This window comes from Aptenodytes forsteri, unplaced genomic scaffold (genome assembly GCF_000699145.1).
Source record: "Aptenodytes forsteri isolate BGI_AS27 unplaced genomic scaffold, ASM69914v1 Scaffold318, whole genome shotgun sequence".
Taxonomy (NCBI): Eukaryota; Metazoa; Chordata; class Aves; order Sphenisciformes; family Spheniscidae; genus Aptenodytes; species Aptenodytes forsteri.
This window is the reverse complement of record NW_008794493.1, coordinates 366,960-381,646: the sequence shown is the minus strand read 5'-3', so window position 1 is coordinate 381,646 and position 14,687 is coordinate 366,960. Positions and strand designations below refer to the sequence as shown.

The window sequence follows — 14,687 nt, the reverse complement described above, 5'->3', positions numbered from 1 at the left end:
GTAAGCACTACTTAGCAACAACTAAAACATCAGTGTGTTATCAACATTATTCTCCTCCTAAATCCAAAACACAGCACTGTACCAGCTACTGGGAAGAAAATTAACTCTATCCCAGCCGAAACCAGGACAGTAACTCAGAAATAATCTGACCAGAAGTGTGCAGGAGGAAGTATGTCCCCTCAAGCTTAATGGTTAGGGAACTCTCTTGCTTTCCTATATTTTATCTAATAAAGAAACATTCCCAGGAGATTAAACCAAAACACAAGTCCTCTGCTTGCAGGGAAATGCCATCTAAGTACTATCTGTCCTGCTCCCTCTTTATTTCTGGCCCACTGAATGTTGAATTCTCTTCTGAAGAGTTGGGCAGTCTCAGCAAGAGTGCTAATTTTAACTAAAGTTTCTGTGCACTTGGATTTGTTAAGGGAGCTGAGCCACAGCTAGCGCTTTGTTAAGAGATGACATTGTCTTCCATGCAATCAAGCAAGACTAGCTTTCCAAGATGGGATTGTTTTAGCACAAAACTGTTAAAAATCATATGTTAAAACAATTGCTACTTTTGAACGTAGGCCACTGTTTATAGCTTCCATGTATGCTTCCCACTCCCTGATAAGCCAAAAACTGAGGAAAGATGTCTTGGTTTTATTTAATTCTGAAAGGGATTGCGTCTGAAGGACTGAGCTTCTGGGATAGGTACCCATGGATCGGTTAAGCAGTCTCAGTGGACATCACAATAACATACCAAGAGAGCTACTGGGTTTGGGTTGGCAGATGCAGACACAGGAGAGGATGATAGGCTGAATTAGTCACCCATCCAATGCTGTATCAAAGATGTGCTGTTGAATCCTGACGAGAGGGTTGATATCAGTAGCACAGGAGTCGTCTTGTACCTGGTCAGTGAAGGAGCTGGGTCCACAGTGGTTTGGGTTATCAGGCAGAACACTGCATGTATTCAACCTTTCCTGCTCAACCACCTATGTGCCATTAATGCATAAACTGTATTAATGTCATATTATTCAATTAAGTTTGCTAACATCTGCATAATAAAATCAACATATGCCAATTAAGAGGCTTACATGGGAATTCCTTGAAAAACTGACTGCAGAATTTATAGTTTTCTTTTTTTTAAACAGCATTTTATGTAAATGGGTGTGTCAAAGATGCTGTCTGCTCTCAGAAAGGCCCACAGGACATGTGTCACTCCATGCCTTGGACTGAGCTTCCATTTGTTTCAAGATAAATTTTCAAAAGCGTTGAGGCTTGTCTGCTTGGGCTCAAAAGTGATGATTGTATTTGAATTATTTGGAGTGACATAGTGAACAGGAAGGGAGAAAAGGAGAGATGTAAAATGGCATTAGGAAAAAAATGTAACACTCAGTTTTCTGAGATGCGTAAGTTCCCATGCATGGGGTAAAAAAAAATTATTTGTAATTCAGGGGAGGACAGACTTATATGTAGGTAAGAGATTTTTTTGCTACAAAATACTCTGAAATGAGACATTCATTAGTCACAGGTAAAAGAAATGAGGAGACTAATAATAAACTGTTAAACTGCTGCATTCTTTAATGCAACAGAAAATATTTCATCAACTTCCTTGAGTGACAAACTAAGGCCAACAGAAAAGAGGCTGATAAAGGCAATGGGGGAAAAAGCTTAAAAGGAGTCAAACAAGAATGAGAAGAGGAGAGAGAAAGGTAATTTTTTGGCTCAGCTGAGGCCCAGCTGTCAAGAGGAAAACTGGGTGCACACAGCATAGGGAGCTAACGTTACCATGACCACAAAAGAAAGATATTGGCTGGGCTTCTCTTATGGATGATTTAGAAATACGGCAGCTCTATGTCAAACAAGTACTATTCAATAGATACAAATGAGTTATTTCCATACATTTGCCATACCAATGTAAGAAAAAAGTTATTTGATCTGTAGCAATCACCTCTTTTTTCTTTTTTTTCTTTTTTTTTTTTCTTTTTTTTTCTTTCTGTTTTTCTCTATTTCTTTTACAGAGTTTTTCTCCGCAGTATGACTCCTATGATGTGAAGGCCGGTTCAATAGGTACCGGTTACCCACCGCTCATTGTAAGATGATATAGCCTTTTTTCTGTCCTTTCTTTTTTTTTAAAGAACAAATTTTCTGCTCGTAGATTATACCTTGGATGTGTATGTATCCTGATTTTAATTTAACAAGATAAGTTTTAATTTAACTGTTGCCTGCAAGTGGAATGTGATGTAAGGCAGCAGTTTGCTTGGCAATATGATTCTCCACATTTGTTTGCTTTTCCACAACTCAAATTTGCCTGATAACCAGTGAGTAAACCCCTCTTATAATCCTTTTTTCATCCCAGAAGCATTCAAAAGCTTTTCCCTTTTTCTTTTTACGATTATCATTTTTTTACCCACAGCTATTCAGACTGTGTACTAAGGATGCTGTATCTGCCTGCTAGGCCTGGCCCAAGCTTTTCATGTTTTTTTTTAGTGAGATTTGGATTGCCTGAAAGAGTTATGCATGAGCTATGCTTCCCATATAAAATAAATTTGAATGTTGCACCTCATGATTTTCCTTTTAGGCCCTGGGATTTAGAGATATTCACCACCGATGACATGGAGTGTTCTTAATTCAGGCAATCTGCTATGTAAAGGATGTGGTGAATTGTGATTATTTGAAATTGGCTGCTGCTTCATCAAGCATAAGCATTATTTTCAGTCCAATGCTGCGTAACAAGATTTGGGTATCACGTGTTGTAACATTTCAAGGCAGTTCCAAGCAAATGTGTTATTTCTCAGAGTTCCATCAGATCATCTTGTGAAATAAATTTTACTAATCATGACAGCTGTTTTTCCTGAAATATAGTTCATTATTTCCTCACCTTTATTTGAATCTGTTTATTTCTACCTCGTTCATTTGCTAATATGATCATCCATGCATTGGTCGTCTTCAACCATCTGGATTTGTATTTGTTTATTCATTTATTCATATTCAGCTCCTCACAGTTTTTGCCCATAGTTTATCATATCATCTACATTTTGCTACTTGGTGTCTTAATATGGGATGTGCTGAACCAGGCAGATAACCAAGATACCTTTCAGTTAATAAACATGCTTACTCCTCTCTATTTTGGCATTTTTGCCTGAGGTGCTTAGTGATTTCTTGTGCTCTGATCCCTGGACTTGGGTTAAAAAAACCAAAAAATTTAATTGGGCACCCTAGAATGTCTTCAGCCAGAATTGTCTGTATGCTTTCAGGTCATATGTTCTCTTATAGTGCATCACGCAATGCATGACTGCAAAGCCAGTAACAGAGCAGTTACAAGCAGATGTGACTAAACTCGCTAGAACTAAGTCATGTTTATCACTAACATTACGTAGATTAATTTATTTATTAATTTATAAATTTAATTTAGCAATTTTCAACTTAAACTTTCAATTTAAATAAATATCCAAACTGAAATAATTTGGAAGAGTAATAAAATGAAAAATGCCAGCTATAGCACCAACATTTGTCCATGGGTGGTTACCATGCCTGGTATTTCCTCAGTCACACATCTCTCCACTACTGTCTCTCCAGTGGTTTTCCTCTGCTTGTAGACTGATTTTGTACTTTACCTCTCAGTTTCTCTTTACTGGCTCATATAATCTCCACACATTGTCTTTGTCTCTTTCCACCAGTGCACGTATTCTAACTAAAATCTGCTCATTTGTTCACAGTCTGGAGATGCTGGCAGCAAGCAAATGCCATACCTAACTATCAGTTTATCTCCTCAGTGTGCACCTTGAAAAAAAATAATGTCTTGTTTGTTTATAGCCATAAGTCTAATTGATTGATTGCAATTGATGAGTTGATGGTTCCAATTCATGCTAAGTCCAAACTTATTTTGTACCAAATGAGTTCTAACAATTAACAGTGAGGGACTGCTCATTGTATTCACAGGTTGAAGGCAAGCCGATTTACCCAGACACTAACTGCTCTGCCACTTGGTGTACTTCTTGTCTTAGAAAATAGCAAATAATACAATGATTCTCTTTTTTAGACAAAAGACAATCTGTGAACTAATATTAACATAGTATATGTACAGTATAGTAGTATACTATACTACGTATACCAGTATAGTATAGCTACACTCTTAATCTTGTATTACCAAAATTATGTTCCTGTAACATCTATAATACATGACCTATTCTGACACCATGTGACAATATCCCATGAAACACATTATATGCAATATTAAGCTATGGAATATACTGCCAGTACTGCAGCACACAGTGATTCTCATGTAATTCATATACTTCAATTGTTTTGGCTGTATCAAACCCATGAAGAGCTTAATTTAACAAAAGTTTTTTTTAAGGAACCACATATAGCTGCAGTAAACCACTGTGCTAATTTTTGAATGTTTTCTGTTTTGCAGTATCAAATGCTTTTGTGGTTGTTGCTGCAGAAAGTAGAAATATTAACACTCTTCCCAAATGGAGAATTTCCTTAATAATATTTTACTCCCTTTTTATTTGTTAAAATAAGGAATGGTATTACTGATTTGAATTATTTAAGGAACCACATATAGCTGCAGTAAACCACTGTGCTAATTTTTGAATGTTTTCTGTTTTGCAGTATCAAATGCTTTTGTGGTTGTTGCTGCAGAAAGTAGAAATATTAACACTCTTCCCAAATGGAGAATTTCCTTAATAATATTTTACTCCCTTTTTATTTGTTAAAATAAGGAATGGTATTACTGATTTGAATTAAAACATACGTATATTGAGATTTCATCCTCTGAGCCCTTTGGTTAGTCCAGACATTATTTATTTTTTATGGCTTAGTACTGTTAAAGTTCAGAAAATATTTCAGTGGTGAAAATGCTTTCCTTAATGACAAGTAACAAAAATACAGCCTTAAATCAGTATACCTGTAAGTCCTAAGAAGTCTAGGGTCATAAACAGAGTTTATCATACAAAGTTCTTCTAATGGGTTGTATAAGTATATGTAATATAGCTCCTGAATGCAGGTGAGAAATTTTAAAATTAGTTTTAGAAAGCAAAATCTGGCATCAACAGACTAGCAAGCAAGTTTATTAGTACACTTTGGCTCCACCACTGAAGATGTAGGGTTAGGCTAATAAACCTCAGTTACGTGGCAGAGAAGCTGAAGCTCGTTTATTCTGTTTAACAAATTAAGAGTTCCAGTTATCTATCCTGCCAGTTTAGGTAGCTGAAAAGCTAAGCTGCGAGCATCCTTCTGGGAATCTAGAGAAGTGGAATAGTGACTCAAAATCAAAAATTACAGCTTTGAAAATATCTTGTGGAGTATGTTAGCTAAGGCTGCAAAGAGAAACCTTTTCTGAAGGTACTGTAGGTACTAGGCAATGTTTTTAACAATGTGTATATATACTGTTTTGTCTTTTTTACTGCATCAAGTGCATGTCACTGTGAATTTTTCTCTGTACTAATATGTAAAAATTTATTTCACAGTTATTGGTGACTCTTGCAACTACATTAAGCTTTATAGCTATATTACATTAATATAATATACTATTTTTTTACCTACACTATAGCCTGGCTTTCCAGGACCCCCTGGCCCCAGTGGCCCCCCTGGCCCACCTGGTCATGCAGGTCCCCCTGTAAGTAAAAATTAATCTTTTCATTATCATCTCATTCTTTTATATGAGCCTCTCATTTTCCCTGTCGTAAATATTAGATACATTTTCAACTGATTAAATCTATGCTGAAGAATTTTATGGATAAATGTCGTCTTCTATTAATTGGGCTGCACCATCTACACACCACCAAGACTTAATGGCTGAGTGCTATATACTGTGCTTACTTAAGTCCATGTGTTCCCCTGTGCTTTCTGCAGATCTGTGGGGTGTCGACTAAGGTTGTCATAAGACACATCATTGCCTATCATCCTCTGTCAACATTCCCAAATGTTTATTCATACAAAAATCTTACAGGAGATAAAGGAAAGTGGGAATCCTAATACACATTCCATGAACACACAATGTTTTTGATGTACATCTCCTTTTAGAGGAGTAGTTTTAATTCTGTTTTCATGGAGGTGTATTCTGCTTGGTTCTGCTAATTTCCCCTTTCGTCATTTGGAATGATGCATGTAACTGTTCTCATCTTAACTGGTTTTTTGCTGCATTATAGGGCTCTGCTGGATACCAAGGTTCCCCCGGAGAACCAGGACAACCTGGCCCTCCTGTACGTATACATTACCTATCACTATATATGTTAAAGGCATGATCACAAGCTTGAATCTGTGTCATCACTGGAATGGATTGAAATTTTACAGTTCATCCTGTCTGTTTACTATCATGTATGTCAAATGTAGAAGTATTTTATGATACCTAATGCATTTTTTATTTGAAAGAGACAATATTTATTATTATAGTTAATATTAATTATTTTTCTACAGGGACCTCCAGGCGCTGTTGGAATGATAGGCCCAGTTGGTCCACCAGGAAAAGATGTAAGTTCAGTATTATTCATCCAGATTTTAATAAAGGGGAAGAAAGAAAGTTCATTAAATTGTAAGATAGCAGAGCACATTGATACCATTGCATTTAAGAATTTTTAACCTCTCCCTATTTCTCAGTTTGACAACATGACTGTAAGAAACTAGATTTGGCTTATATTAGGTATAAATGTCCATTCCTAAAAAAGTTTCAATTTTAGCAGGCAATTTAGAATTTTTAACCTCTCCCTATTTCTCAGTTTGACAACATGACTGTAAGAAACTAGATTTGGCTTATATAGGTATAAATGTCCATTCCTAAAAAAGTTTCAATTTTAGCAGGCAATTTGATTGACACAATTAAAAAAAAAAAAAAAAGAAGAAAACCTAAGTATGAAATACCCTCTTTTGATCTGGTGCAAAATAAATTAGCAGTTATAAAGAAAAGCAGACAGAAGTGGTAGTTGTCTGCTCCCTTTGAGTCTTGCTTTGAGAGTTAAGGCTGTTAAAACCATCTTTTGTGTCACACCTGGGAGTCCTGAATAGGTATAGTACAAGGCGAGACAATCAGCTAAAATTTTTGTCCATTTTGAGTGTTTCACCATGAAAAATAAGTTTTCTGTGATCACCTCTTCCTAAAAGTTGGCTTGAAATAAATTAGATATTAACTGAAATCTTGTTAAAAATTGAGTTTATAAATTCTGGCAACTGTTTTTCAGAAGGCAGTCATATACTGAACCATCACCCTGCTATAATTTTCCCCATTGTATTTGGTGGAAGCTTCACCTGCTTATTCCGACTTGCTTTCATCTTCTAGGACTAGCTCTTTGCCAGTAACTGAAGCAATAGCAAAGCAATCAAAAAAATTTACTTTCTTTCAATAGGGAGAACCAGGAAGACCAGGCAGAAATGGAGACCGTGGAATACCTGGATTACCGGTATGGAAAAGCCCCAATAACAATGGTCTTCCAATCAAAGGTTTTGTTTTCCCATTTTAAGTTAGTCAAGTGAACACGATACACAATAAACATTGGCTTGTGCCCTTCATACATTAAGTATGGGATTTATTCATCTTTCTATATATGTGTGTTTAGGGTCACAAGGGACACCCTGGGATGCCTGGGATGCCTGGGATGAAAGGTCAACGAGTAAGTATTGAGTATAGCCAAGTCTGTTACTCTACTTGAATTATGGTGTTGCACTGTCGTGCTCTTTCAGTCATCACTTCCCAGCTAAAGAGACTGAGTCATAGAATTAAAGATCAACTGCTGGACAATGTAATCTGACCTTCCGTAACAAAGACTTAAATTTTGTCTTGTTTCCTCAATTGTAGAGCTCCATCCCAAATGCTGGGCTGAAGCATGCTTTCCAGAAAAGCATCCTCTCTTGATTAATGGCCATGGAGAGAAGGAGAATTCAGAATTTTCTTTCAAAAAGTGTTCCAATAGATGATAGCACTCATTATCAATAATGTGCCCCTTTATATGAGTTTGCCTGGAAGCTTAATATGTTGCCAAGAGGAATCAAGTTTTCCAGAACGCAAAAGGAATACTATTCACAGATATGGTTTTCCTTTCCCACAGGGTTTTGATGGAAAAGATGGTTCCAAAGGTGACAGTGGTGCTCCTGGACCAAAGGTAAAAAACTACAGCATCATCTTTGTAATAGGTAGAGTAATACCCTCCATCGTTTGTTATATAGCTATGCTTTGCATGTTATGCAATTATAAAAATCCATTAAACATTAAAGAAACTCATTTAATATCTCCATGAAAAGAATGATAATCATTCCAAAGGAGTTAGACTTTCTGAACCACATCATGTCACGATTTTCCAGCCGTAACAAAGATGAGATTCCAGAATGAAAGGACGTGCCTGGATCATCTGAGTTTATTGCATAATATTAAAGGACCAAGTCTTCCTGATTTTTTTTTCTGTTTAAATATTTTGTTCTGACACTTGTTTAGACTTCTCAGACCTCACAGACCTCAGTTCACGCTGAGGACGCTGAGCACCACACAGAAAGGGGCAACAGATTGGACTGTCTCATTTCTATGTCTCTTCTCCTTGAATAAACCAAAAAATTTTCTCACCAAAGTTCATCCTGTCATTATTTGGTGTTTTCTTTACATAACAGGGTGAAACTGGTCTTCCTGGAGCAAATGGATCACCGGGCCAACCGGTAAATATGTGTTACCTGTACTATTTAAATTGAAGTGCCAGTGGCATTTCCCGTTTAACTGAGTTACTCATCTTTCTTTTAACTGTAATTACCCCACCGCATGCATTGAACAATACTGAGATATGCAAATAAGAGCAATGTCTTTTTGCTTGGCCACATTATTTTGGAAGCCACTTAATAGACTCATTTTCTTATGTTTTCTAGGGACCAAGAGGTCCAGCTGGTGAAAGAGGAAGACCTGGGAATCCTGGTGGCCCCGTAAGTAATTGCAGCTGTTGTTCTTATCCAGAAGCAACACATATTTTGTTTCAGTATGTTGAGAATTCCCTGCTTCACAGATTTACCTTAAAACAGTTGTAATGCAAAGGATTAGAAAACTGTATAGCATCGGTAAAATCATACATGAAAACTTTTCAGTCCCCAATTAAAGATGTAACACTTCTAACTCACAACATTTTCACATCTTATTCTCTATTTCCTTTTTCAATAAATAGATTACACGTTGAGGGAGAGTTCAGTGTTTCAGCATAAGCTCAGGTTCAGCCAAGAGGAATAAGGAGGAGGCGTGGAAGCAAAGGGCAGCAGCAGAAGGCAAAGAGAGGGAAAAATGCAATCTCAGAAGTAACTTGCAGGAAAAAGATAAAATTACTCTTTGACCAAGATTAGGGTGTATATTCTTTGCTCTGAAGGAAGTTGTAGTTCATAGCGTCCAACACAATCAACAAAGCGCTAAAGTATAATAACTAACTTATTCGTACAAACACTACCTAACCTGAGCAGCGGAGCTGGTCTAACATGTCTACAAGATAGGCAATAGGATTTAAATCATACCACTGTTTGCTAGGTTTTTGGAGTGAAATTTTAGTCTTTTATGTGAATTAGAAGTAACTGTTACTTTGAAATATACAACATCTATTGCAATCTTATTTATTTAACCTTAAGAACTGGCCACACAGATGATGCTTTGTAACTGTTACTTCCTTAGGAAACCTAATAAGAATACATTTTTGCATCTTGCTGTCTCATTGTTACAGTACAAGTCACATAAAGTGACTTCAATAATATTTAGTTAATTATTATTTTAGAATTTCACAGTTGAGGAATCCTTGGGTCTTGGTCAACATGGTGGGAATGTACAGACACAAAAAGATGGTTCATGAGTCATGGGCATTAAAGCATGTGGGTTCTGTGTCCAGGGTAGTGCTCTGTACCCAACATCTCTCTTCTTTCCACAGGGTACCCATGGCAAAGACGGATCTCCAGGAGCAGCAGGTCCACCTGTAAGAAGACTTAGAGATGTTTGACTTTAAGTACTTGTGTTGCTCAAGTCTAGTTATTTCTAGCTGATGTTCCACAGTGCCGGCAAACCCAAGACTGGGGGTGCACTGGTTTAAGAATGAGCATTTTATTGAATTATATTTCATAACTGTGTTGGTTAAGATACTTGAAGCATACAGTGAAATAGGAAAGCTTTAACACTCTAAATCAGAAAATGCATAAATCCAAAACCAGACTGTTCTCAGAGAACATATAGATGGATGGAATTGCTGATCTCAGTGCAGATCAAATTTTGAACGGTCTTGTCAAATACATTATTTAGCTGTCTGAGGTGGGCAGAAGTTTTTCTTTTCCACCTGCCTAGAAACCTGAGCATGTCCACTTGTATGTGTAACAGCTATATTGGCTTCTTTTTCTTCTACACCTTTTTTTATAATTAAAACATGTTTAAAACAATTTTTGTAACTTCATCTCTTTAATGATAGCTTTCATTTTTTTAAAATTTAAAACACAGAAATTTAGCTGAACAAGTAAAAATCAGGGTAACTAAGATGTAGGTGTGATATTTTAGGACTAGCCAAACTTCCTCTTCTACAGCATGATTTATATTTGCTATTTTGCCAGGCGTTTCCTTACTCAGAGAAAAATCTCATAATCAGACCTTTTTTGACTTAAGATTAATTCCATATGGCTTTTACCTCTGGTATTAATAGTATTTCTTTCACTTTTAAGGGTCCCCCAGGTCCCCCTGGAACTGCAGGATTTCCAGGATCTCCAGGTTTTAAGGTATTCAGCTAAAGATGCATACTAATATAGGATTTGGTCCTTTCTCTAGTTAGCCAGCTTATGTCACTATACATCTTTATTTTGTGAGTCCTCCTTTTTCTGGCTGCTATTACAGTGTTTGCAAGCCTAGAACTGATGTGTTTTCCTATGCAGCGCGAGACAAACCCTACCCTCATTACCTTCATGAATACCCATCCCATAACACCATTAAGTGGTAGACCCAATGCTTTAGGTTGCATTATGGGAAGGGCTCAGGTGAACTTCCCACAACAGGGGAGCTGTGCAGCATGTGCTGGCTGGAGGGCATTGGTACCTTGTGCCTCAGCAATGGGGTCGCCGTGCTGATTTGGCTCTTGCACTCACGTTATGATGGTGGTAACCTTCTTCCCGAATCACACAAAGATGCCACAGCAGAGGAGGAAGCCATGAAGCTAATACTCATTGCCCTGGAGACAAGACTAAAATGCATTCATTTTCCCCTTTTACTGTTTTTCTGTAGGGTGAAGCTGGTCCTCCTGGTCCTGCTGGTTCTAGTGGTAGTCCTGGAGAGAGAGGGGAACCTGGTCCTCAGGGTCATGCTGGGCCACCCGGGCCTCAGGTACGTAAATACCACATGGGAACTGAGAAGTGTTGTGCCACCTGCTCTTCACAAAGCCCTACATGTCCTCTGGTTTAGTCCTAGGTTAGCAGCATCAGTTATTTATAAATTTATTTTTTCAGGGCCCTCCTGGAAGAGCTGGAAGCCCTGGCAACAAGGGTGAAATGGTGGGTACTTTTCATATCACTGTCTTTTGCTGCACTGTGTTGGTGAGAGTCTCTGTTTGGACTGGGCAGAGTCCAACAATGCCATGCTCTCTTCATCCCCGTCTGCTGTTCACTCTCTACAGGGACCTTCTGGTATTCCCGGTGCTCCTGGTCTGCCAGGAGGCCGCGGTCTTCCTGGTCCTCCGGGTACAAGTGGAAATCCTGGAGCAAAAGGCACTCCGGTGAGTTACTAATATTCATTACTCTGGTTGTACAAACAAATATGATGGAAGTAGTTCTGATACCATTAAAAAACCACACTGCATTTGTCCTATTCACTTGAGATGGTCTAATAAATTATTTTATAATAACAATAGGCAATTATTTTTATAAATGTATATTTCTCTTTCACACATTACTTTTTATATTGCTATATATAAAAATATACATAAATATGATAAAAATATTTATTTGCTTTCCTAAGTTATCTATCAAATCAGAAACACACAACAGAAAAATAGCTTGTCTAAAATGGCTACATTAGACAAAATCTGTTATTTTAAAATCCTAATTTCACCTGTTCAAATTCCTGCGGGCTGAGTCTACAGTTCACTCCACCTAGTGAGTTGTACCTTTTCTTATATTGTCATTTACCCCAGTACGCTCTTTCCTGATAGCCTTACACCACACGTAGTTCTTTCTCAAAGAAACACTTAAGGACTTCAAGTAAGAGTCACAATGATGTCTGAAATAGCTCAAAACCATAAAATTTTACTCAGTGGTGTTTAAGATTGTGTCACTTCTTTCCTTTACTGGATTTTTAAGGATCCCCATGCATTTCACATCCGGGTTCAACTAATGTCTGCTAATTCATTTGCAGAATGTAAAAGAATAAAAATGAGTCAATAATTTGAAAGATATCACATCTATTTCTAGAATAATACCCTGTTGCAATCCATAATTTTAATGGGATTTTATCCTGTTTAGGGAGAACCTGGTAAGAATGGTGCAAAGGGAGATCCAGGCCCAAAAGGCGAGCGTGTAAGTGAGTTTAAAATGCATTCAGAGACTTCTTCCAAGGAAGTCTGGACTCTGAATCATTCCCTATACAAAACCCAGGGTTTTCTTTTGGAGACTTCTGACTTCACTGGTGGGCTTTTTTTTGTTGTTGCCAGGGTGAAAATGGCACCCCAGGTGCTCCTGGACCTCCTGGTGAGGAAGGCAAAAGAGGTGCAAATGGTGAACCCGGCCAGAATGGCGTACCTGGTACACCCGGAGAAAGGGTAAGCTGCTGTACCATGCACTCTAGGTACATTTTGAGTTAATAAGGAGACAGTAAAATCTGGTGTTCAAAACACTTTGAGGAGAAATTTGGCTCCATATCTGTTCTCAGCAAATTTCAGATGTGAAACTGGGTTACAAAACTGGGGAGAATTCTTATCTAGTTCCTCATCTGAATTGCAGCGCTTCGATCTATCTTGGTCTGAAATAAATTAATTTCTTTTTTATATTGAAGAAGCAGTGATCTTATATATCTGGAAGCTGTATCGAAAGCTTTGTGCTGAAAAGCAACCATAAACTATGAGAACTACACACGGATTGGGGGGAAAAAAAAATTATACAAATTTCAAAATTACTTCTCAGTTAACAAAAATGAACAATCACAAAATTTCAGCTCTGGAAAGTGAAACTAATGCAAGTTCTTCTACATTCAGGATATGTCTTTATGTCAGCATCTGTATTGTCAATAGATCTTAAAGGTCAATAATGTCAATAACAACAGTATTGTCAGGATGTCTTCTATGTTGTAATATCTTCATTGCCCACGGGTTTTTTAGCTAGTTAGCTAGTAGATTCAATAACTTTATAAAGAGCATTCTTACAAAAGAATTCTTTAATTGATTTATTCAACAAAATAAATAGCAACACCCCTACAAATTTTAGATTTGTGTTCCCATCTGAATCAAAGGAAATTGTACTTATCTATTTATAATTCCTAATTTAATAATTGATTGTAGTAATTGGTGAAGCTATGAGGAAACCAAAGATGTACAGCAAGCACATTAATCATATTAAATATATAAATGGGGCAGCAAATTAAATTTTATAATCCAAATTTCTTTTAAGCAATGGAGATAGTAGTAAATATAAATATTGAAATAATACAATAGAGTTCTTTTCAGTATCAAATTAGAAGAAAATAATTGTTCAATGTGTTGTTTTATTTTTGATACGAATTTAGAAAATTCATGAGTAAAGTAACTAATGCAGGACTGGTTTAAAAAAAAAGTGGAGGACTGGCTATGATTTCAACAGGAGGGTTATATCCAAAGAGAAAGTAGTTCTGTAGACTTGCCACAATGGAATGTCATTTCCATGTATTTCTTTCATTAATTTTTGTAATAATATGTCTAAGGGTAAATAGTTTAGAAAAAACAGTTGCTGTTACCTAAGTCATATTGCCTATGATCCGTATTTTGTTCTTTTATTTGGCAGGGCTCCCCTGGTTTCCGTGGCTTACCCGGTAGCAATGGACTTCCAGGTGAAAAGGTATGAGTCTTCCTTAAAAAAAAAACACCAAACTTCTGTGGAATCTATGTGGATTTGAATGAACAATTTCAGATTCAATATGATGCCGATTTCCTTGCTGTGAATTTCAACATCTCTTTTTTAGGGTCCTGCAGGTGAACGCGGTAGCCCAGGTCCTCCTGGCCCAAGTGGACCTGCAGGAGAGCGTGGACAAGATGGAGGCCCAGGTCTTCCCGGAATGAGAGTAAGGCAGGACATCTCCAAGAAAATGAGATAAACTCTATTAGAGATGCCTCATCTGAGCTGATACAACAGAGAAGTCCAATTAGTTCACAGTGTAATAGATAACTATGCAGAGACAGGGAGTGTTCTGAGAACATCTGGCACAAGTGAATGAGGAAGCTTATATGAAGCTGAACATGCTCCCCAGTCCCCAAAGTATACCATGCACTATCATGAGATATAGCTTTAGTGTGAATTAGCATTGGATTATTTTCTGTATTGCCTATTTACATTTTAGCAGATTTTATAATTTATTATAAATTGTATTATGTTTATTATATTTAATAGATATTTGAGGTTTTGTATTTAAATATTTTATATTTGAATTATTATATAAATAAACTTAAATTTAAAATTTAAATAATTAACTTATACTTTAATTCATATATTTTAAATACTTAAGTATTTAATTTAGTATATTTATTGCTTATTTGCAATTAATG

General features: G+C 36.8%; 1 protein-coding gene across 1 annotated transcript in view; it reads left to right on the top strand.

Annotated features, from left to right (window-relative positions):
• Positions 1-14,687, top strand: part of COL3A1 (collagen type III alpha 1 chain) — a 56,609-nt gene that overhangs the window by 24,043 nt on the left and 17,879 nt on the right. The window contains exons 5-22 of the mRNA XM_009290963.2: positions 2,001-2,072; positions 5,540-5,605; positions 6,138-6,191; positions 6,406-6,459; positions 7,329-7,382; positions 7,539-7,592; positions 8,028-8,081; positions 8,581-8,625; positions 8,830-8,883; positions 9,861-9,905; positions 10,636-10,689; positions 11,189-11,287; positions 11,410-11,454; positions 11,577-11,675; positions 12,421-12,474; positions 12,609-12,716; positions 13,930-13,983; positions 14,108-14,206. Of these exons, the coding sequence (XP_009289238.1) occupies positions 2,001-2,072; positions 5,540-5,605; positions 6,138-6,191; positions 6,406-6,459; positions 7,329-7,382; positions 7,539-7,592; positions 8,028-8,081; positions 8,581-8,625; positions 8,830-8,883; positions 9,861-9,905; positions 10,636-10,689; positions 11,189-11,287; positions 11,410-11,454; positions 11,577-11,675; positions 12,421-12,474; positions 12,609-12,716; positions 13,930-13,983; positions 14,108-14,206 (1,164 nt within the window). The remainder of the gene's footprint in view (positions 1-2,000; positions 2,073-5,539; positions 5,606-6,137; positions 6,192-6,405; positions 6,460-7,328; positions 7,383-7,538; positions 7,593-8,027; positions 8,082-8,580; positions 8,626-8,829; positions 8,884-9,860; positions 9,906-10,635; positions 10,690-11,188; positions 11,288-11,409; positions 11,455-11,576; positions 11,676-12,420; positions 12,475-12,608; positions 12,717-13,929; positions 13,984-14,107; positions 14,207-14,687) is intronic.